At 44.2% G+C, this 25,369-nt stretch overlaps 1 protein-coding gene across 6 annotated transcripts in view; it reads right to left on the bottom strand.

Moving 5' to 3' along the window:
• The window catches only part of EPHB1 (EPH receptor B1), a 436,698-nt gene that overhangs the window by 132,508 nt on the left and 278,821 nt on the right, over positions 1 to 25,369 (bottom strand). For all 6 annotated transcript variants that reach the window (XR_011031350.1, XM_068280414.1, XM_068280411.1 and 3 more), the window contains one exon: positions 9,632 to 9,967. Coding sequence is in view for 5 of the 6 variants with exons in the window: in XM_068280414.1 (XP_068136515.1) it covers positions 9,632 to 9,967 (336 nt within the window). In the remaining variant the exon portion in view is untranslated. The remainder of the gene's footprint in view (positions 1 to 9,631; positions 9,968 to 25,369) is intronic.

Consider the following 25,369-nt stretch of genomic DNA (forward strand, 5'->3'; position numbering starts at 1 on the left):
GTCTGGAAACAGTCTGAAAAAATACTTCACTTGGAGGGTACCCTTAAACCTACCCCCCTCTGGGAAAATCTAAGCCCACCAGAGAAATATAAACGTCCTTCCAGATGCTGTTTAATGTATAGCTAGATGCCTCAGGTCTATCAGCTTTTTTTCTTGATGGGGCTATTAAGCCCTTTGAACGACTTTCATCAGAATTTTCTCTGCCGCATACAGACTTCTATAAATTTCTGCAACTTTGCCGTGCTATCTACAGCCTGTTTTTAGCAGTAGTAGTGGCACCTGATGTGGTCTTCAGCTGCTGTAACCCATCTGCTTCAAGGTTTGATGTGTTGTGTGCTCAGAGATTGTATTCTGAATACCTTGGTTGTAACAAGTCGTTATTTGAGCTACTGTTGCTTTTCAATCTTCTCGCACCAGCCTGCTCATTCTCCTCTGACATCATCAAGGCATTTTTAGCCACACAACTGTCTCTTCTTCAGAGCATCCTCTGTAAACCCTAGAGATTGTTGTGCATGAAAATCCCAGTAGATAAGCAGCTTCTAAAATACTCAGGCACAACAACCATGTTCAAAGTTTTGTAGTAAAAAGCAATTGGATGGGTGAACCTAATAAAGTGGACAGTCAGTGCACAGCAAAGTCCCCAGTATCCGGCACCGGTGGAGATTGCCTGAAGCCGCGGATACATGTCCTTGCCGGTTGCTTGAGCAATTGGCTGAAAAAGCACAACCCCCTGTAGGGCAGTGTAAAATACCTCAGCTCACCCGAGCCTCCAGAGATGTCTTGTAGCCTTCATGAAGTTCCTGGTGACTTTTTGGCTTCCTCTGTGTACGGCTTCAGGCATGTCACCTGATCCACGAGCCATACACGGAGGGCGAAAAGCTGTTAGGAGTATCAGGAGGGAGGGCCGTCGCTGGAGGCTCAATGAGTATTTAATGGCCTGTAACCACTCCCCCCCCCCCAAATTACAGTTCCCATTATCCCCTCAGGCATGCCGGTTAGTTGAGACTTACAGTTGCCTGAGTTCCGGATAACAGGGACTTTGCTGTTTATGGATTTTCTAATGCTAGGTACACACTATGCAATTTCCCTCCCGATCGACCAATTATTTTCCTACATGTCCATTGTCCGGTCGGCTCTCGATCGATAAAGTGCTCGATATTCTATTAATAAGTGTGCATAATTGAGCGCTTTATCGATCACGAGCTGATTGGACATGTCAGAAATAATCGATCTACCCGTTGATCGAGCGGGAAATGGCATCGTGTGTACCCAGCATAAGGCAAAATTACATAGAACATGTCAGACAGAATCACAAAGGTAACATAATTCCTGATTACTCCTTTCTAATGAGATAACGCGTGTATTGCTGAATAGCATAAACAGATTGTTTGAGGCTCGACAGCTTACTATGTAATATATGAGAGTGGGAGATGTGAGCGGAGGTTACAAGAGGCTGACACTGCTGCCCAGTCTGCAGACTCCTCCACGTCTCTCTCTGTCCTTGTTATTCATGCAGTTCATACAAGCAGCAAGCTCCTGGCTCTCTATGCCTCTCTTTCACTGATCAATGGATGACGGGTGGGAAGGAAAAACACCACAAAGCAAATACCAAAACAAGTAAACTGTCAATAACAATTAGAGGAGATCACGCTCCTGTGCTGTGTATGATGTCATCGTTCTACAAGACTCTATAGTAGAAAAAAAAAAGTCTAACTACATAATATTCTGCACATGGTTTAACAATATAATCATCTTCTCATTAACGTATAATTGAATCAGTGGCGTAGCAACAGGAAGTGATATCCTGCAATGACCTTTTATAATAATGCAATATTGGATTTATCTGACTGTAATGCTGATCTTTTGGCTGCAGTAGTTCCTGAGGACAGGAGCCACAAACTTGCAGGGGTTTTATCCACTAAGAAATCACAATACCTGATCTGCATATGGGTTCCTGGCAACTAACTAATAAGTATAAAGGTGGCCACTAACTGTCCAATTTCTAGTAAAATATCGTTCGAGCGATCAGAAATTCTGATCGGATTGGTTGTAAATAATCTTCGTCGATTACAAACGATTATAAAAATAGTCGTCCGATTGGATTTTTGTCAAAACAAAATTTGGATTTTCCTGGTGGTTGTAATAGAGTAATCAAGCAGCTCGGGGTGACCCAAACCACTAGGAATGTATAGGGGGAAAAGAGACAGAAAATCCCTCTTACTAATAAGCAATTTGCCTTCTTAAAACAGAAAAAAATTGGCAATAATTCAGCTATAAGTGAACATTTGTGGTTACCCACAATGCACCACTACTGAATACGCCAATTATCTCTTTTCGCCCCTGTAAGCCAGGCAAGCATCCATAACCGCTTGTTGGTTGTGATAGACAGAAAGCAAAGATTGGTTCGTTGATGGTGTGGCGAACGATTTTACTTCCGATTAGAATTATTTGATCGCTCAAACGATTTTTCACTAGAAATTGGATCGTTAGTGGCCACCTTTACAGGGATTCTTAAAGAGGAACTTAGCAAAAAGTGGGAAAAAATAAATCCATACATTGCAAAGCGAGAAGTTAAAAAAAAAGATCAAGAAAAGATTAATATTCACCATGGAAACCATACATGTTGTTTGATCCACAATCAGCCTGCACATAATCATCTTTACTACTGGCAGACATGAAAAAAACTAGACAGCACCCACTGCCATTATTTATAACCACACCCCCTAACATTGCAATAACATTGTGATAGGCTGAAAGGTTTTTTTTTTTTTTTTTTTTTATAGATATATGTATGCACAGAGGGAGATACTGGTTGCTTGCCAGTTGGAAACAGCCGTTATTTCCCACAATTCAACAAGGCTCACAGACAGGAAACTCTTAGGACCATGGTCCTGACATCACACCGTGGGATGTGTTTCACCACAATATTAGCCATACAGACTTCCCGATGGCCTATTACAGAAAAGGTAACAATTTCTTATGGGAAAAGGGGTATCAGCTACTGACTGGGATGAAGTTCAATCCTTGGTTACAGTTCCTCTTTAAAGTGCACCTGAAGGGACGAAAGTGCCCCAAATGGGTACATGTCTCAGTAGAGTGTGTGTGGCTGCGCTCCCGTCCATGAACAAGCGTGGCTGCACTGCATAGAATGCCTTGCACTGCACAGTAGCATGGAGCCAATCAGGCTCTGCTTTCCCGCTGGGCTCCATGCTACTAGCATCCACTCGCTTATGGACAGAAGCGTGCCCGTGAACGTCCAAAAAGTCCTAGCATCCAGAGGTGGTTGGGAGGAGGATGCGGGAAGCCTCTACTGAGATAAGTATCTGAATTTCTTTCCTATTAATGTTACAGGTTTACAGGTTACAGGTCTACCTCTGTCAGTACAGGCCACAGATACTGGGGTTGTGACTGAATGGGAATGTACACATGCACAAACATTGTTGCCAACAGGGATCCTGACTCAATCCCTTGGGTGACAGTACAGATGCATCATTAGGCTGTAACTATGGAGGGCGCAGCGCACAACTGACTGGATTTCAGTGGAAGGGGTAAGGAGGGGAACAATGGCCTCAGGCATCTGTGAAGCATCGCTGTCTCTAAAGATCTGGCACGCTGGATCCTTATGTGATGTTGCGGCCCGTAGCCACCTCACAAATTTTCCAACAATTTTCCCGAAAACAGGATGATATTTGAGTGACGAGTGGTCATTTTCACTATCTCGCGATCACACAAATGTCGTGTGGCGTTAACGACCACGCTTGATCAGATCTTTAAGATCCTCGATGACTCCCACGCAAAATATTGCGACTGCTTGAAGCCGTATTCGCGCCCGTTGTGTGCAGTCACGTGCCAGAAGATAGATCGGGAAGTGCTCATTGTTGTGGGACATTGCTGGATCCCATCTTTCTGGGATTGCGAGGTGAGTATGTAGCTTCAGAGGACACCAGTACACACGCTAGACTCACATCTAGACGCTCCTTAATGGCTGCCACACCCGAGAGTCATCTAGCCTGTGCACCTAGCGACTGACATTGAGGTATAGACAATAGGAGAACAGCCAGAGTTAATTAAGAAATAGATGTCTAGAAGAAGTTGCTGTTGGTGTGAATATGAAGTGGCTCCATGATCTAAAATAGATAAATGGCAATGCTGAAAAGCCCTGAATGCTCTTGATGGATGCTTGTGCATTAATGGATATTGAAAGTAGTTATGTATGTGACACAAATAAAAATATGAAGAGACGACGGAGTCCCAGATAATGTGGATGGATGTGGGAGTGAGAGACATGGCTGGGATGATAAGGAACGGATAGGCTGTAGGTGATGGAGAATGGAGGAGACGTGTGCATCAATTCTAAGGACGTCTCTGGACACCATCCAGCAACACTCTCATAATCTCTCAACAATTGTCAATTACCTGATGAGATTTTAATGCAGTTAAGTCACAACCGACTCCAGGCTATGTGATTGAATTACGTGTGGGCTCGTCACTGCTGTCACACATTGCCACTTAATCCACAAGTTCATCTGTATAATATTCAGATCTACCTCAATATGTATACATCTGTGTGTCATCATATGAAAACCTCTTTTCCATACCCTGTACTCTTGTTATCTTATGCACTATTAGTAGACCTATGCCCGTTTAAAAACGGGCTCTAGGTCTGTGTTGGAAGGCCCCCTCCCCTCTTTTGTGACCGTCACCACCTTGCACAGTAAGCGCGCATGCATGCCCATGCCCACCCAGCGGCCCCCTCGCCCGTCCTGCTCCCTGTCCAAAGGGTGTCCCTGCGGCACATGTGCAGTAGCGCAAACGCAGGGACACACACGGACACGGTACGCAGAGACACAGGGGTTTTATAGAGGATTGTTATTTCAAGTTTTGCTGGCTTCTGGTTCATAAGTTAAAACCTAAAGTTCAGCATCCACATAGGCCTCAAATCATTAACCCATTCAGGTTCCGTCGTTTTCACGCGAGAAATGTTCACTTCCCATTCATTAGCCTATAACTTTATCACTACTTATCACAATGCACTGATCTATATCTTGTTTTTTCTGCCACCAATTAGGCTTTCTTTGGGGGGTACATTTTGCTAAGAGCCACTTTACTGTAAATGCATTTTAACAGGAAGAATAAGAAAAAAATGGAAAAATTCATTATTTCTCAGTTTTCAGCCATTATAGTTTTAAAATAATACATGCCTCCATAATTAAAACTCACGTATTGTATATGCCCATATGTCCCGGTTATTACACCGTTAAAATTATGTCCCTATCACAATGTATGGCGACAATATTTTATTTGGAAATAAAAGTGCATTTTTTCCATTTTGCATCTATCACTATTTACAAGTTTAAAATAAAAAAAATATAGAAAAATTTTCATCTTTACATTGATATTTAAAAAGTTTAGACCCTTAGGTAAATATTTACATGTTTTTTTTTTTTATTGTAATGGTTTTTTTTTTTTTATACTAAAAATTTTATTAGGGTACTTTTGGGAGGGTGGGAGGTAAACAATAGATATATAATGTAAATGTGTGTTAATTCTGTTTTTTTTTTTTTTTCAGGTGTAGTATTACTTTTTGGCCACAAGAGTTTGTTTACATGACGTCACTCTAAGCGTAGCACGCGCTTAGAGTGACTCATCGCAGAGGGAACGGCCAGAAAAGGCGCAGCTTCCGAGAGAAGCTGTCGCTTTTTCAGCTGGGGAGAGGAATCAATGATCGGGCTCCGTAGCCCGATACATTGATTCCTTGGCTACCGAATCCGCGGCCGGGAGTGCGCATGCACGCGCACGATCGGCCGCGGGGGCGCGCGGTAGCGCGCATGGTTCCTGGACGTAGAAACTACGTCCAGGAACCAAAATAGGTTAAGCATTACTGCGTTCGATAATTTAGAAAACAGCTGATTTTACCGATCACCTTGCCAAATGCCAATTCACTAAACCTATTACCGCACTGAAAAGTAAAATGACCAACTAGTGAGGTAAATTACTGACGTGTGTGGTAAATACCTCAGGAAATGTCAAGAAATTGCAATTCACAGAGATTTACGCATTCAAGCAAATCAAGTAAAAAGTGTTCAGTATTTGTCTCCAGCACTTACTGGCCACCAAATGTTCCAAAATAATTGATTCCCTTCTGAAAGGTATCAATTCCTACCACACACTACACATTCCAGCGGGTAATCTATTGAAAATCAATTGAACTCCAATGCTGTACTGTGCAATGCAGTGCGATGCTATGGGCGATCGATCTACCACTGATGCAGCCCCGCCGCCAAATGACCTAGATTTTTCATCCTGTCCGATCAATATTTTCAATCAATATTTGGTTAAAAATCGATCGAAATTCTGACTTTTTGGGGAATTGATTCTAAGCAGATAAATCAAATCTGCAGGGAAAGTCGTTGAGTGTATGGGCACCATAAAGGATACCAAAGATAAATAGTCCTCTTTCAATTACCTGGAGCTTCTTCCAGCCCCTGTAGGCTGGTAGAACCGTCGCTGTCCCCCTGCTCCTCTTCCTGCATCCTCTGATTGGCCCTGTACAGTAGCCAAGTTGGCTAAGTCGCACACTACTGCACATGAGCTGACCCGTGGCCAGGAGCGCTCCATTAGGTTAAGCCTTGTAATTGTGCATCCACAGAGTGGGCCACCGGGTGGGCGTCCTGAATCACTTAGCTAAGTCACGCACTGTACCAAGCCAAACAGTGGATCGAAGAAGAGAACCAGGGGAACAGCATGGAACCTACAAGCCTATGAGGGCTGGAAAAAGCCCCAGGTAAAGTATTTATCTTCTTCACCTCGGGTATGCTTTAAGTTTAAAGGGACTCTGACCAGACTCTCCGTAGGTCGGGAGGTCCCTCGGAGTCCTTCTGGCTCCTCTCCCAGGCCCTGCTCAGAAATGGCTCCCGGCGGCACTGGGACCAAGTGTCGGGCTCCGGAAAGATGACAGCCCGCGTGACAGTACTGCGCATGTGCAGGGTACCTTCTTTGTGCTACTACTGAAAGATTAACTCTTTGTCACCAGCACAAAGAAATTAACCTTCCTGGCGGTAACCCCGAACGTAGTTCGGGGTAAGCCGCGCAGGAGGTTTTCTCAGGCCCTGCTGGGTTGATTTGAATAATTTTTTTTTTGCTGAACGCAGCTAGCACTTTGCTAGCTGCGTCAGCACTTCGATCGCCGCTGCCCCACGCTTGATCGCCGCTATCCACGTCGCAAGACAGCCCCCCCCTAGACCCCTGCGCTGCCTGGCCTATCAGCGCCATGCAGCGGCAAGGGGTGGATCGGGACTCCCTTAGACGTCACGACGTCCATGACGTCGGTGACGGCATCCCGCCCCGTCGCCATGGCGACGGGGAAGCCCTCCAGGAAATCCCATTCTTTGAACGGGATTTCCTGATCGCCTATCGCCGGAGGCGATCGGCGGGGCTGGGGGGATGCCGCTGAGCAGCGGCTATCATGTAGCGAGCCCTAGGCTCGCTACATGATTTAAAAAAATAAATAAATAAAAAAACCGGCTGCGCTGCCCCCCGGCGGTTTTTAATAGACCGCCAGGAGGGTTAATAGCCTTAGTGGTATGCGCTGGCGTTCTCCTCGCTGTTCAACCAAATGTAAGTTACACATTTTTTTTGCAAAGCTGCTCCCAAGGTTTTAAATTTAGGTTAGGTTACTTGCCCGGAGGTTTGCCTCACCGTGGCGCAAGTCTCTAGTATAATATACTTTGCATGCAAACCATATTGGAAGCTAAAGATCCTCCTAGTTTAATAAATGTTAGCACTTGTCTTGGATGCAGGGCATGCATTTTTCAGTCTGGCAGAGGCGGTGTATGCCTGTGCGATTAACCATTCAATTGCAACATGTGTTTAGGGATGCGCAGCCTTTCCCCCCACCTTTCCTAACTTTGTAACAAATGTAACTGTCAGGTTAGCTGCTCCCAGCCCCTCCTCCTGAGTTTCCTGTTTGCATGATAAGTAGTAGCAGATTTGCATATGATTTGCATCTGAATTGAATGCGAAGTGTGCAGAAAATCTATTTAGGTTCTTCACACTGAGCTGGTGGTCATTTCAGATGCAGCCTTAGTGGTATGTTCTGGCGTTCTCCTCGCTGTTCAACCAAATGTAAGTTACACATTTTTTTTGCTTAGCTGCTCCCAAGGTTTCAAATTTAGGTTAGGTCACTTGCCCAGAGGTTTGCCTCACCGTGGCGCAAGTCTCTAGTATAATATACTTTGCATGCAAACCATATTGGAAGCTAAAGATCCTCCTAGTTTAATAAATGTTAGCACTTGTCTTGGATGCAGGGCATGCATTTTTCAGTCTGGCCGAGGCGGTGTATGCCTGTGCGATTAACCATTCAATTGCAACATGTGTTTAGGGATGCGCAGCCTTTCCCCCCACCTTTCCTAACTTTGTAACAAATGTAAGTTACACATTTTTTTTGCTTAGCTGCTCCCAAGGTTTTAAATGTAGGTTAGGTCACTTGCCCGGAGGTTTGCCTCACCGTGGCGCAAGTCTCTAGTATAATATACTATGGTATGCGCTGGCGTTCTCCTCGCTGTTCAACCAAAGAAATTAACTATTTGTCACCACCACTGCAGCTTAAATGAATTTCACTGTTAACTGTTGCCTAGTCGTCCCCCTCCCCCCTTTTCTCAGTGTGTAATTAAGAATGTGAAGCCCCCTCCACCCCTGATATTGAAGGCAGGTTAGAGGTACATGTGGCTTTTATCCTGGGGATGGCTTTGGAAGGGTTAAATGCTTTTTTACACATTGAGCAGAATGGAAGTCTGCATAATTATACCTGCAGTGCTGACTACAAAGGGTTAATCTCTCTTAGTAAGAGAGTGAGGAGGTGGACAGGGACTGAGCAAGCAATTACCATGTTGCAGGCAGATCCATACATTGTGTACATAACTCTAGGTCATGTGATTGACTTTCCCAAAGGTAATTTCTCAGATTCAAAGCAAGTTTTTTAACTCTTGCTGTACTGGAAAACAGAAAAGGTTTTCTTATAATTTCTTACTATGGATAGTACTATACGTGCATATGCTTATCTCATCATGTCATGTCACTTCAGGTACACTTTAAAGTGTACTCCAGGAGACATGTGACATGATGAGATAAACAGGTGTATGTACAGTGCAAAGCATTAATAACCAGGCAGTTTTACTTGCTTTAGTTTGCTGCCTGCATTATTTTTTTAGACTTGGAAGTGACAGCATTTGTTTTGTGGTACCTTGTTGGGAATATAGTAAACATCACTGATAAGCAAATTACAGCTATACATTTTCCCTTGAAGAATACAACTTCTGAGAGCAAAGGGAGATAAAATACATGACCTTTTTTTTAACTCAGAGACACTTAAGAGACTGATACAGAGCAGAGGCAACAAAACATTCAATCTGGTTTGTAAATTTTTAAATAAAAAATAAAACCATGGGATATCTAAAAAAAAGTTATTTTTAGGAGTAGGAGGATAATACAATTGTTTATCTCATCAGTTTTTTTTTTTCACCTCAGGTTCACTTTAAGGATCAAAAGGCAAAAAGACACATTACTCACTTCTTTGGGAAATAATATCATAATGTGAAAAGTAAAAACAAAAACTATAACCACGTGGACTCACCTGCTTGGTTGGTGGTGATATTAACAGATACATGTTGGGGAGGAAATGGGCTTTTATTGGTGACTCCATTTACAGCCTGGATCTCGAACGTATATGGGGTGTGAGCCCACAAATTGCTGATGAAGACCCGGGTATCTGTCAGCCCCATCTGCCGGGGGACAAAGTCCACATTGTCATCACAACGTGAGCAGCTCCTCCGGTCCGACCTGCACTTCTTACAGATGATGTTGTAGTTGACGTCATCCCTGCCGCCAGTCTCCCGCGGCGGATGCCACTCCAGTGTTATGGAAGTCTCGTTCACAATGGAGATGACATTGCGTGGTCCGGAGGGAACACCTAGTAAAAGAGAATTGTATCATTTCACAATAGACATCTACACACACATTGTAGCGAACAACTAGTCAAAACATTCTAAAGATATATTTTTGCAAAATTTTAGGCAAACGACAGAACCAATCAGTTCTCTAATTTCAGGGAAAAAACACAATAGTTAGCATGAATTACAAACCAATTCAATGTCAAATAAATATCAAAATTATTTTGAGTATTTTCTTGCTTGCTGGTGGTTTTAATGACAGATTGTGAAAATATTACCCAGGAGAAAACTCAGGAGAAAAAGTTAATTGCATATAAGCCATTATCTCATAAGTTTATTTTCACTTCAGATTTGCTTTAGTTACAAGTTTAGCTGATCATTTGTCTTGCAGCCTGCAATGATATCAGTCGGCTTCAGTGACGTGTATGTACAGTATGCATTCAAATGGCATTAGACTTGTTTTCTAGTGTTTACTGTGTTTAATGTCTTAAAGCAAAACTGTAATTGTGAGGATAATCCCACTTTAAATTGTGTGTTTCATTTTAGCTTTATATTAATTCGGCTATACTATCTGCTTTATACATTTAGACAATAACAAAATAGGATATATTTTAGAAATATAAATGGCTGCCATCCATAACTATAGAAAAGTTCACCTGATATGGAGTTATTCTCATCCGTCATTCAAAACAAGGTCAATATTGATAAAATCTCCCTTCTCTGCATTTCCATTAACCAATAAGTTTAAAGGACAATTGAGGCGAAAGGGATATGGAGGCTGCCATATTTATTTCCTTTTGAATAATACCAGTAACCTGGCTGTTCTCTTGATCCTATGTCTCTAATACTTTCAAGCATAGATCCTGAACAAGCATGCAGCAGATCAAGTGTTTCTGACATTGTCAGATCTGACAAGATTATCTGCATGCTTGTTTCAGGTGTGATTCAGACACTAATGCAGTCAAATAGACCAGCAGGGCTGCCAGGCAACTGGTATTGCTTAAAGAGGAACTCCAGTGAAAATAATGTAATAGAAAAAAGTGCTTCATTTTTACAGTAATTATGTATAAATGATTTAGTCAGTGTTTGCCCATTGTAAAATCTTTAAAATCCCTGATTTACATTCTGACATTTATCACATGGTGACATTTTGACTGCTGGCAGATGTAGCTGCTGCTTGCTGTTGTGGCAGTTGGAAACAGCTGTAAACAGCTATTTCCCACAATGTTACAGGGTTCACAGACAGGAAACTGCCAGAAGTACCTCGGTACTCAGAGCTTCTTGTGGGAGGGTTTTCATCACAATATCAGTTATACAGCGCCCCCTGATGATCCTTTGTGAATAGGAATAGATTTCTTATTTAAAAGGGGGTATCAGCTACTGATTGGGATAAAGTTCAATTCTTGGTCGGAGTTTCTTTTTAAAAGAATATACATATGTCAGCCGTCATATACTTTTCACTTCAGTTGTCCTTTGATGTTTCACCGACCAACACAGAGGGGCTGGCAACCAGTGGCACAGCAATAGGGGATGCAGAGGTTGCAACCGCACTAGGGCCCCACTAGAGGCCCTGCTTTATCCATCTTATTAGCTGTCCATTTGTGCTATGCTGGTAATGGACACCTCTATATGCGCATTGCATTGTGGTAATCAATAACAAACTGTTTCCTTAATCTAAATACACCTATCTGACTCTGCAGCTGTCCCTGGTAGGTTTTGAGGCTCCATATCAATAGAGTGCTTGGGGACCCACATAAAACTCGTACCGGGGCCCCAAGCTCCTTAGTTACGCCACTGCTGGCAACACTTCACAGAAGAGTTTTCTTTCCTGAAAGAATAAAGCCGGTTACTGCAGCAAGGGTTGTGCCTGAGCTGCCCAGCACTGACCGCCCCCCAGGCCACAAGCAGCATAAAATATCCTATTTTGGATCCTTCTGAAAATGGAGGACATCAGAATGACCTGATTCTTCTGTCAGGCTAAAACGCCTTCCTAGACACAGCCGCGCGTTTATATTACTTTACTTGAGTGTTATCAAACTGATCCACCGGGATTCTATTTCCAGCATTTACTATCCGTTCAATAAAGTCATACTTTTTGACTTTGTGAACTCTCTTTTCTAACACTCCAGTGGCACAGCGTGATCTGGCCTCCTTGCTATGGAAAATGCTGTCCTTGTGAACTCGCTGTAATGCTAATGCAGTCCCAGCGCATCTGCGATTCTGTACATCTTGGCTTTAAGGCCTAACCCCAGACATATTATACATGAAACTCTATGAGGACTCACGCAAGGACATCGTAATTACTTTTTCAAGTGAAAAAAATCTTATCTCAAAAATGGCAAGAGAAAAATCTGGAGAATCCAATGAATTCACGCTAAAGACCAGTCAGTGGTTCTATGTTAATAGGTCGCCAGGATAAATGAAATGAAAACGTAAAAAAGCACAATATCTAAAAATATACGCAGACCATCATTGCAACAGGCCGCAATCTTCTCGGAGTGATTCAGTCTGTGCCTGCCATCTTGCAGTCTGAATAGACAACAGGTAGCAATGCAAGCAGCATTAGCGTATACACATTATTATTATTTAGTATTTATATAGCTCTGACATCTTCCACAGTGCTGTACAGAGTATATTGTCTTGTCAATTAACTGTCCCTCAGAGGAGCCTACAATCTACAAGCCCTGGGCGCTGAAGGAGTGTGGGCGCTGTAATGGAGGGGGGAGTCAGCCGCAGGGAGGGCAGCCCGACCTCTCCCTCCCTTGCTCTCCACGGGCCGCCCTCCGTTCTCCCCCCTCCGAGTGTGATTGCAGGGAAGCGCTGTGCACAGAGGGCAAATCACCTCCCTGGTTCCAATCGCCACCGGTCTCCTCTTCTCTTCATAGCCGCTGATACACACGCTGCTTCCTGTTTAGTCGGAAGCAGCGTGTGTATCAGCGGCTGTGAGGAGAAGACAGAAGAGGAGACCGGCGGCGATTGGAACCAGGGAGGCGAGTTGCGCTCTGTACACAGAGCTTCCCTGCAGTCACACTCGGAGGGGGGAGCACAGAGGGCGGCCCGCGGAGAGGAAGGGAGGGAGAGGTTGGGCTGCCCTCCCCACAGCTGAATCCCCCCTCCATACTGGGGGGCACCTACCTAATCTAACCTATACTGGGAGGCACCTACCTAATCTAACCACACTGGGGGGCACCTACATAATCTAACCACACTGGGGGGCACCTACCTAATCTAACCTACACTGGAGGGCCCCTACCTATCTAACTTGTATTGGGGGCACCTACCTACATAGCCTATACTGGTGGCAACTATACTGGCTACCTATATTGGAGGCACCTACCTAACTAACCTATACTGGTGGCACCTACCTATCTAGCCTATGCTGGGGGCAACTATTCTGACTCCCTATATTAGAGGCACCCACCTAGCTAACCTGCACTGGGGGCACCTACCTATCTAACCTATACCGGGGGCACCTGCCTATGTAACCTATACTGGGGGCAACTATACCGGCTACCTATACTGGAGGCACCTACCTGGCTTACCTATGCTGGGGGCAACTATACTGGGGCACCTATGCCTGGCTACCTATACTATGCCTGGCTACCTATACTGAGTGCAACTAGACCTGGCTAACCTATACTGCAGGCATCAGGGCCTTGCCGAGGCATAGGCTGGAGAGGCTCCAGCCTCAGGGCGCAGTGTAGGAAGGGGCGCACAATTCATTCAGCTGTCATTCCTAATTGTGTTTGAAGCAGAAAGAAATAAGAAAAGGGGGTACATGGCAGTGACTGCAAGTTAGATAACTAGATATTAAGGTGTTGGGGAGGTTGTGGGCCCTGTGGCGCTTCTTAGTCTAACAGCAATCAATGTGTGATGGCTGAAGTGGCAGGAATGGAGGGGCGCACTTTGGTGTCTCAGCCTTGGGTGCTGGAGGACCTTGTCCCAGCTCTGGCAGGCATGTATACCTGGCTCCGCGCGGGGGGGGTTGCAATTTTAACACCCTCGCCCTGGGTGCATTTTAGCCTAGAAACTGCCCTGTGTGCATATAGTTCCCTGGCTGGGATTTGAACCGGGAACCCAACACTGCAAGACAAGAGTGCTAACCACTATGCCACCATGCTGCCCACGTGTCCACACAGCCAAGTGACTGAAATCAGTACTTCTGGTCATGTGATTACAATGTCAAAACAGGGTTTCTAGGCGTAGAAGTCTCATTCCACAAAAAAAAACCCTTACAAAGCTTACAAAGCTTCACACGGTATTTTTAGATCTGTGAGTAGAGATGGATTTAGGGTGATTTACTATACTTGTGTTAAATTAGAAGACCCGTTTTTTTTCCTGCCTGGCTATCTTCCCCAATTCCTCCTTCCCAACAATTATACATACACCCCTTTCCCCCCTGTTGTTGGCAATGAGCAGAAGGTGTGGCTGCAGCTGACAGGGCCTCATCCCTCCTCCCCCATTAAAAGCATCTTGGGATATGGTGCGAGCATGAGTTGCGGGAGCAGTCATGGCCAGTCTTCCAATTACCATCAAGGGTGTAAAGGTAAATAAAGGAGAAGAAAGAAGACTTTATGTTGCACCACTATGTAAACCTAGATATTATGAAATAATGATGATGCAAGCTGCCTTAACTACTGATCAAAAGTAACTTTTAAAATTGAAGACTTGTGGTGCGCAACCGCCACACTGTAACACGAAATGTCGCATTCCAATACAAAAGCAATGTGGTTGGGGTTCGGTACCCCAACGCACTGCATGTAGCGAGTGTGGTGCGCCAAAATAACCTGCTTCGCTGGAACCCCGAATTATCCTTGTGGGCCCCGCACTTTAACATTACTGCGAAAGTGGTACCCAGTTTTGGAGCTCACCTCTGAGCGTATCGGGCATCAAAACTATAAACACAGAAAGTTGTTGAGTCTACAATAATATTTCCCACAATTCCAGAGGTAGACCTCCTCCTGGACCCCCAATCACAGCCTAGGTTCTCCTAGTGAAGTATAAATGGACACTGGGAGTGAAGCAGGTAACTTCAGTGCATGGCGCTCAGCACCGAAGTAGGGCGTCTGGCATATAAATGCATGCTGGGAGTGTGGTGCATAAATGCATGCTGGGAATGTGGCATATAAATGCATGCTGGGAGTGCGGTGTATAAATGCATGCTGGGAGTGTGGAGTATAAATGCATGCTGGGAGTGCGGTGTATAAATGCATGCTGGGAGTGCGGTGTATAAATGCATGCTGGGAGTGCGGTGTATAAATGCATGCTGGAAGTGTGGAGTATAAATGCATGCTGGGAGTGTGGTGTATAAATGCATGCTGGGAGTGTGGAGTATAAATGCATGCTGGGAGTGTGGAGTATAAATGCATGCTGGGAGTGTGGAGTATAAATGCAAATTGGGAGTGTGGCGTATAAATGCATGCTGGGAGTGTGGAGTATAAATGCATGCTGGGAGTGTGGTGTATAAATGCATGTTGGGAGTGTGGAGTATAAGTGCATGCAGGGAGTTTGCATGCTGGAAGTGTGGAGTATAAATGCATGCTGGGAGTGTGGAGTATAAATGCATGCTGGGAGTGTGGTGCATAAATGCATGCTGGGAATGTGGCGTATAAATGCATGCTGGGAGTGTGGTGTATAAATGCATGTTGGGAGTGTGGAGTATAAGTGCATGCAGGGAGTTTGCATGCTGGAAGTGTGGAGTATAAATGCATGCTGGGAGTGTGGAGTATAAATGCATGCTGGGAGTGTGGTGCATAAATGCATGCTGGGAATGTGGCGTATAAATGCATGCTGTGAGTGTGGAGTATAAATGCATGCTGGAAGTGTGATGTATAAATGCATGCTGTGAGTGTGACGTATAAATGCATGCTGTGAGTGTGGAGTATAAATGCATGCTGGAAGTGTGACGTATAAATGCATGCTGGAAGTGTGACGTATAAATGCATGCTGGGAGTGTTGAGTATAAATGCATGCTTGGGAGTGTGGCGTATAAATGCATGCTGGGAGTGTGGTGCATAAATGCATGCTGGAAGTGTGATGTATAAATGCATGCTGTGAGTGTGACGTATAAATGCATGCTGTGAGTGTGGAGTATAAATGCATGCTGGAAGTGTGACGTATAAATGCATGCTGGGAGTGTGGAGTATAAATGCATGCTGGGAGTGTGGTGCATAAATGCATGCTGGAAGTGTGATGTATAAATGCATGCTGTGAGTGTGACGTATAAATGCATGCTGTGAGTGTGGAGTATAAATGCATGCTGGAAGTGTGACGTATAAATGCATGCTGGAAGTGTGACGTATAAATGCATGCTGGGAGTGTTGAGTATAAATGCATGCTTGGGAGTGTGGCGTATAAATGCAAGCTGGGAGTGTGGAGTATAGATGCATGCTGGGAGTGTGGAGTATAGATGCATGCTGGGAGTGTGGAGTATAAATGCATGCTGGGAGTGTGGTGCATAAATGCATGCTGGGAGTGTGGTGCATAAATGCATGCTGGGAGTGTGGTGCATAAATGCATGCTGGAAGTGTGCCGTATAAATGCATGCTGGGAGTGTTGAGTATAGATGCATGCTGGGAGTGTAGTGCATAAATGCATGCTGGGAGTGTGGAGTATAGATGCATGCTGGGAGTGTGGAGTATAGATGCATGCTGGGAGTGTGGAGTATAGATGCATGCTGGGAGTGTGGAGTATAGATGCATGCTGGGAGTGTGGAGTATAGATGCATGCTGGGAGTGTGGTGTATAAATGCATGCTGGGAGTGTGGAGTATAGATGCATGCTGGGAGTGTGGAGTATAGATGCATGCTGGGAGTGTGGAGTATAGATGCATGCTGGGAGTGTGGAGTATAGATGCATGCTGGGAGTGTGGAGTATAGATGCATGCTGGGAGTGTGGAGTATAGATGCATGCTGGGAGTGTAGTGCATACATGCATGCTGAGACTGAGGATGGTTTTGCTGCGGGTCAATTCAGTAGATGGTGAAATCATTCTGTGGCAGCTGACCATCAGCTCTTGCAGGTGAGGCTGTTTTCCGCCCACGCACATACATACAGCAGCATTAATATTCATGAATGCCGCTCTGTATATCGCCGCTGAGTTTATATCACCACTATTGGCCTCTCTCTCCAGCTGGCTTTATAAAAAAGAAAAATGCTCTGGATATGAAGGATTATGCTCCCCTTTCTGTTACATTTGAAGCATATTACAAGTCACGGCGATGTTGCATATAAATCCCCAAGGCTGCTAGCAAAGCCTTTTAAACAGAGCACAGAAGTTCAAGGTGACTTCAGTAGTTTATGTATGACAATTGTGTATTATAAAATGACTGCCATCCAGTAAATCTCTCTATTTCTCACATAAACCCACAGCATCCTGCCTGCGTAGAGCTACAAATGCCCACAGGTTCCCAACCACTGCGTCCAGCCCTCATCACATTTCTCTCATAAAAGCAACACTTGCCTGGAAGAGGGTAGTTCCAAAATGATGGATTGAAAGTATAAGAAACCGTATGGAAATAGCAACAAAGGTCTGTTTTCTTTCCTGATACTAGCATCAGGTCTTTCTCACCAATACACATACTATATTTGGACAAACTATACCTGCTTAACTCTCCCTCTAAGGTGTTCTTACACAATACCATAAAATAATCTGATTTTACAGCAGTTCGATAAAAATGATCAGTTGTCCCGAAAAAATGTAACCACTTCAGGACAAGAGCTATCAGCACTATTCCCATTCATTCACCAATAACTTTATCGAACTGACGTAAAATTGGATCATTTTATTGTATGGAGTGTGGGCACCTTTAGGCTGAGTACACACGTACGATAACGATCCTTCGAAAACGAACGATAACGACAATCGGACCGATAATCGTGCGTTCCAAATTTTCCAATGATCGTTTTTTTGGACGATAACGACCATTATCGTTCAATCCGACCGATCCAACACGGCGGATTTTTTCGAAAGATAATCGTTCAATCGTTGCAGTGTGTACAAAGATCGTCCGATAGTGATTATCTGTGGAGTAGTACGCATGTTCTTATTGCCTGTCATAACGTCACTCCCGTTTGCGCACGCATTTTTTTATCGTTCGTCGTTCAGTACTTTATACTTATATCGTTCACGTGTGTACACAATCGTTCATTACGAACAATCTTTTCGGTCTAATTTGAATATCGTGTAAACGTCACGAATCGTTCGTAACGAACGATCTTTATCGGACGTGTATACGAACCTTTAGACTGTTACCCTGTAATTAATAGAATTAGTGGTCAGGTGACCATCTCTCAAATGGGTATGATACAAATGCTGATGCTAATTTTCTGCAAATTTATGGAGCTTGAAAATGGACCAATCAAAAGCAGTAGCAGCAGCATTTGATTGGTCTGTTTTCAAGCTGGGTAAATTTGCAAACAAATAGCATAGAAATTTGCATCAATTCGGATTTCTTTTTTCCCATCTCCTTGATCATCCCTACTACTACGGTAGTAATATCCAAGCAGTAGTGTATGTGGGGAGGTGTGTAGTCCAGAGGAGTCCCAAGACTTCCTACAGATACAGGAAAAATACAGAGAGAGACCAGTAGCCCCTTATGGTGTAGTATATTAATATCAATGTTTTTTGTAGGCGCTCCAAGCTCTGCACTTTGGCTACCCAGACACTGTTTTATTTGATCTGAGGAAGCGGACTGTGATCTGCGGAATGCGTTATCTTTTTTGTGTCTGATTATTAACATGTCTTTCCTTTATTGGTGTTGCCCCTACTTCTTAGAGGTAAGCCATTTTATAATTATTACATCCATGGGTATTTTTTGGGGCACCTTCTCCCTCCCAGTGAAGCAGTAGTGTAGGCTTGATGCAAAAATCACTTCTTACCCTACTGGGACTGTAGGCAACACTGCAAATAAAACGTAACCACTAAACTTAAACACTCCAAGCTGGCATTTTAAAGGCCGTGACCATCTTTATTTGTAAAATTAATTCAGAACTTTAATACATATCCATCCATATAAACCAACTTTATTGACCACAGATATATACATACATGTAACTCAGATTCATAACTGACCACCACAGTCCACATATGTTTAACCAGATAAAACCTTAAGACCCCAATTACCAGTGGCGTAGCTAAGGGGCTGTGGGCCCCAATGCAAGTTTTACATTGGGGCACCCTAAGCACTCTATACATAGCAATTGATACAGCACACCAAAATCTGCCAATGGCAATTACAGTGTCAGAGGTGCAAGAAGGGGATGGGGAACAATTTGTTAATGATTACTAATATTTAAAGTATCCATGGTAGTGATTATTATGAGCACAGGACCAATAGAGTCAAAATTGCAGTTGAGGGAGGGCCCCTCAGGGTTCCCTGGCTGGGATTTGAACCGGGAACCCAACACGGCAAGACAAGAGTGCTAACCACTACGCCACCGTGCTGCCCACGTGTCCACACAGCCAAGTGACTGAATTCAGTACTTCTGGTCATGTGATTACAATGTCAAAACAGGGTTTCTAGGCGTAGAAGTCTCATTCCACAAAAAAAAAAAAAAAAAAAAAAAACCCTTACAAAGCTTACAAAGCTTCACACTGTATTTTTAGATCTGTGAGTAGAGATGGATTTAGGGTGATTTACTATACTTGTGTTAAATTAGAAGGCTCAAGGGCCCCGATGCGGTCACAACCTCTGCACCCCCTATTGCTATGTCGCTGCCAATTACACCTGTTCATGCCTCCAGGCAAGACCTGACTGTATAAAGAATGACCACAACGTCTTTTGGAAAAAGGGGGTGTGGAGGGCGGGCAGCTCACTTTAAAGCCACAGAGGTGACAGGCAGCTAATAGCTGGACGGACCCTACTTATATAGTCCTTACTCACTCCTGGTTGGTCCAGGTAATCTTCCCTAACCCCAGCAACACATGGCAGAAATAAACTTACCTGTCTGCCCACCCATCACAAACCTTTAGACCTGACTGACATCACTTTACATTTTTTCTAACACTGCACCAAACGTTAGCCAATCAGAAGATATCTTACCTCACAGTGGGAAATACAAATCTTTCATGACTGGAATACACATCTAATCAAATACACTATAATAGAATTACCTTTGCAGGATTGCCACAGACCCATGTAGGGCCTGCTTTACTATTAGGCCCTATTTTATTCCGCTCTCCAACCTAGTATAAAATCTAATTTACCTTTCTATGGTGTAGGCAGAAATCATGGAGCCCAGTAGCAAACATTTTGGGTCCCCCAGCCTAAACACACTTTATGAAAGGAACACACTAGGCAGAATGGCACATGCTTTATAGGAGAGAACAGAGGCGCCAAAAGGATAAAAGGGTGGAGGGTTGCGACCCTTTTCTACTATCTACAGAGAGCGACTTCTTATTCCTGAGTGAGGTCAGGATAATCTCCCCACCTGCCTTTACAGTAGTTGCCTATTGGTGACCCATGCTTGTGAGTATAACAACTATTACTCTTTGTCATTATCCCCTTTGTCAATACATACTACACTATTGGGGCTCTTGGTGTTCCTCTGTTTATCTCGTTTGCAAGAATGGCATATGCATTTTCCATAGCACATAGTGGAAAACGCATATGCGATTCTGCCTAGTGCATTGCTACCTCAAATAAGGACGCATTCCCCTAGTGGGCCCAAGACCAGTTGCTATGGCTGATATGTGACCAGAAATTACTATTTATCACATGATCGTGACCATCCAATCAGTGACTTACAAATCATTAACCTTATCAAAATGATTATCTCAAATGTTTAGTTAACCGCAGATGATCTTGGCTATGTGAAGTTGGCCCCCCTACAATCAGCACAAATAAAAATTCTAGCATGTTTGGTTAGTGCTAATTTTGTGCCCGTTTGTGCCGCAAAAATCAACATTTGTGCTGCTTTTGTTTTAAAGATAATAGCAATTATCTTTTTCCAAACGATGACATCACCCAGCCCCCCTACAAAGGCGCACGGACACAAAAGTGGTGTCGTTGGTTAGTGCTGGGTTAGTGCTTATTTGTGCTGCAAAAATCACTGTTCTATCTGTTATCGTTTTTGAGATATTAAAGATTTTTTATAAAGGTCAAAAGTTCACCCAGCCCCCTACAACAGCGTACAGACACGAAAGTGATGTCGTTGGTTAGTGCTGGGTTTGTGCTCATTTGTGCTGCAAAAATCACCGTTCTATCTGTTATCGTTTTTGAGATATTAAAGGTTTTTTTTATAAAGGTCAAAAGTTCATCTAGCTGCAATCACTTCACTATTGAGATGTTTCTGGTTTATTTAATGTACAGATAATCCTCGGTTAACGAATAAGATAGGGACTGTAGATTAATTCTTCTATGTCCCCACCTCTGTTTGTACCCCCTCTGTGTGCCTCTGCTTGTACCCCCCCCCCCTCCTGTGCTCTGTAACCCCTCTCTGTCTCTGTTTGTACCCCTGTGCCTCTGTACCTACTCTGTGCCTTTGGTTTTACACCCTGTGCCTCTGCCTGTACCCCCAGTGCCTCTGCTTGTACCCCTCTGTGCCTCTATTTGCACCCCTGTGCTTCTGTTTGTACCCACTTGCCTATTTTTGTACTCCCTGTGCCTCTATTTGTACCCCCTGTACCTCAGTTTGTACCCCTTGTGCCTCTGTACCTCAGTGTGTACCCGCTATGCCTCTTTTTGTACCCCGTGTCTCTGTTTGTACCTCTGGGGCCCCCCCTGTGCCTCTGTACCTCTGTTTGTACCCGCTATGCCTCTTTTTGTACTGCCTGTGTCTCTATTTGTACCCCCTGTGCCTCCGTTTTTACACCCCTGCGCCTCTTTGTCCAATTTGTCCACTTGCCGCATGCACCCTTTTTTCCTGCACCCTAATCCACGGTTAACAAACAAGATAGGGACTGTAGGTTCATTCTTCTATGTCCCCACCTCTGTTCGTACCCCCTCTGTGTGCCTCTGCTTGTACCCCTCCCCCTCCCCTCCTGTGCTCTGTAACCCCTCTCTGTCTCTGTTTGTACCCCTGTGCCTCTGTACCTACTCTGTGCCTTTGGTTTTACACCCTGTGCCTCTGTCTGTACCCCCAGTGCCTCTGCTTGTACCCCTCTGTGCCTCTATTTGTACCCCTGTGCTTCTGTTTGTACCCACTTGCCTCTTTTTGTACTCCATGTGCCTCTATTTGTACCCCCTGTACCTCAGTTTGTACCCCTTGTGCCTCTGTACCTCAGTGTGTACCCGCTTCGCCTCTTTTTGTACCCCTTGTCTTTGTTTATACATCCGGTGCCCCCCTGTGCCTCCGCACCTCTGTTTGTACCCGCTATGCCTCTTTTTGTACTCCCTGTGTCTCTATTTGTACCCCCAGGGGCTATGGCTTAAAGTATTAGAGGCGGAGGATCAGCAGGACAGCCAGGCAACTGGTATTGCTTAAAATGAAGTAAATATGGCAGCCTCCACATACCTCTAGCTTTAGCTTCTATTTACGTTAGAATAATACTAGGGAGTGGATAGCCACAACTAGAAGACACCATGGGCTTGATTCACAAAGTGGTGATAACTCAGTTATCACGCCTAAAAGACTTTAGGCGTGATAACCTTTGCACCACTGAGTTATCACCGATTTTTGCTCTAACTCGCGCGAAGTTTCCACGCGTACGCGCGTACATGCGCGCGCAAAGTCCCATAGGGCTTAATGGGAGCTTCGCGCGAAGCGGGGACGCTGCGCGCGCAAAACTTTGCGCGCGGAAAATTCGCGCGAGTTGCTTCTTATCATGCCTAAAGTGAGTTTAGGCGTGATAAGGGGCTTTTCACTGGCGTGCAAACACTTTGCACCGCTTTGTGAATCAGGCCCCATGTATCCACATTTATATCTTGTCCATACTTGCTATTCTTCATGTACTACATTGACCAGAAGTAGCTAATGTTGTTTTACCTGTTCACAGTCAACAGTTGGCTTGTTTGTGCCTTAAATCTGGTTAAATGGAATTATTTTGTTACACTCTGTATAATTTAGCAAAATAAAATTTCCAACCTTTACTGCAACTTGTCTCTCGGCAACTGTCGCTAGTCCGGCACGTGTCTCAGCTTGTGTATGCGGACTAGTGACAGGCAACACTGTGAAGTGAAGGGAGCATCCGGCCGGGGGATGCTCCCTTCGGCGATAGCTTCCGCCACATCTATGCCCTGTAGCAGAGACGTGTAGACAGCTGTCGCTGCTGTGGAGCTGTCGTCTAGCTGTCGTCAGCACGTCCCCTGTGCGCTGGCGACAGCTAGAATTGTAGTCCATGTGTATGGGCATTTAACTTTGCTGTGTCTCTGCTTCTCACCTAAATGTTCCACACCGCGCTCAATACATCAGAGGGTTCATAGCCAAAAGTGAGAAATATGGAGCACTGCATGGAACACAATACTGAGATGGAGTGATAAAGAGAAGTTGACCCTCTGTGCCACAGGCCAAGCAGTCCTGATTTGAGATGAGTAATTATTGAGCAGTAGGGCTAATGTTGGTTTTCTGCCTATGGACTTGTGTTTGATTTTGAGCTTTATAGATTGTGGCCGGGGCATCCGTTCAACAAACTTTCATTGATCTGAAGCAAGGGGAACTTTAAAGTTATTGCAGCGCTCTATTTAATTTGAGAGCTTTAAAAAATGGACAGATAGTCCACGACTTATGAATGACCCAATCCCATTGCGATGACGTCATTTCTGCATGGAGGAAGTTTGAGTCCACTTGAGGAACTGAGTCCACCACAGGGTGGGAGTACAAATAGAGGCAAAGGGCAGGGACAGAGGCACCTGGAGGCACAGCGGGTAGAAACGGAGGCACAGAGGGTGTACAGAGACACAGGAGGTACAAACAAAGGTTCAGGGGGTACAAAAAGAGGCATAGTGGGTACAAACAGAAGTACAGAGGCACAAGAGGTACAAACAGAGACACAGGGGGTACAAAAAGAGGCATAGCGGGTACACACTGAGGTACAGAGGCACAAGGGGTACACACTGAGGTACAGGGGGTACAAACTTGGGTGAGGGTTACAAAAAGAGGCACAGGGGTGTACAAATGGAGGCACAGGGGGTACAAATAGAGGCACAGGGAGTACAAAAAGAGGCACAGGGAGGGGTACAAACAGAAGCACAGGGGTACAAACTGAGGCAAAGAGGGATACAAGCAGAGGCATTAGGGGTACAGACAGAGGCACAGGGTGTAAAACCAAAGGCACAGAATGGCACAGCTGGAATTCCATTATAAAACGATATTTATCGTTTTAACAATAAGAACCTTAAAAGAATGGCGCCGAATTCCAAAACGTTAATTATCGTTTTAAGATGCCCATAAAACAGTTAATTATCGTTTTTAATGGATTTATTTCCATCATTTATTGTTTTAGCTCTTAAACGTTATTTTATAAAACATTGATTAACGTTTTAGTTGTTAAACTTTATTTTTCCATTACTACATACATGCATACATACATATATGCATACATACATGAATACAAGCATACATACATGAATACATACATACATGCATACATGCATACGTACATACATACAAGCATACATGCATAAATACATATATACATGCATGCATACATACTTAAATACATACATACATAGATAAATACATGCATACATACATGTATGTATTCATGTATGTATGTATGCATGTATGTATGTACGTATGCTTGTATGTATGTATATGTATGTATGCATGTATGTATGTATGCATGCATGTATGTATGTGTGTACGTATGCTTGTATGTATGTATGTATGCATGTATGTATGTATGTATGCATGTATGTATGTATGTATGTATGTATGTATGTATGCATGTATGTATGCATGCATGTATGTATGTATGTACGTATGCTTGTATGTATGTATATGTATGTATGCATGTATGTATGTATGTATGCATGCATGCATGCATGCATGTATGTATGTATGTGCGTATGCTTGTATGTATGCATGTATGTAGTATTGGAAAAATAAAGGTTAACAACTAAAAAAAAAAAAGTAATGTTTTATAAAATAACGTTTAAGAGCTAAAACGATAAATAACGTTTAACCTCCCTGCCGTTCCAAAAATGTGCTGCGCACTGCAGGGAGGGTGTTTTTTTGCATTTTTTTTCTTTTTAGCATGTAGCTAGCCTAGTGCTAGCTACATGCTTCCCCCCTCCCTGCAGCGTCACCCCGTACGCGACAATCGCCGCCGGCGCGTATGCCCATCCGGAAATCCCGTTCTGAACGAGATTTTCATGAGGGCTTCCCCCGCCGCCATGGCGACGGGCGCAATGCCGTCACCGACGTCATCGACATCGTGACGTCAGAGGGAGTCCCGATCCACCCCTCAGCGCTGCCTGGCACTGATTGGCCAGGCAGCGCACGGGTGTCGGGGGAGGGGCACCCTCTGATGCGACGGGTAGCG

Source organism: Hyperolius riggenbachi, chromosome 4 (genome assembly GCF_040937935.1).
Source record: "Hyperolius riggenbachi isolate aHypRig1 chromosome 4, aHypRig1.pri, whole genome shotgun sequence".
Taxonomy (NCBI): Eukaryota; Metazoa; Chordata; class Amphibia; order Anura; family Hyperoliidae; genus Hyperolius; species Hyperolius riggenbachi.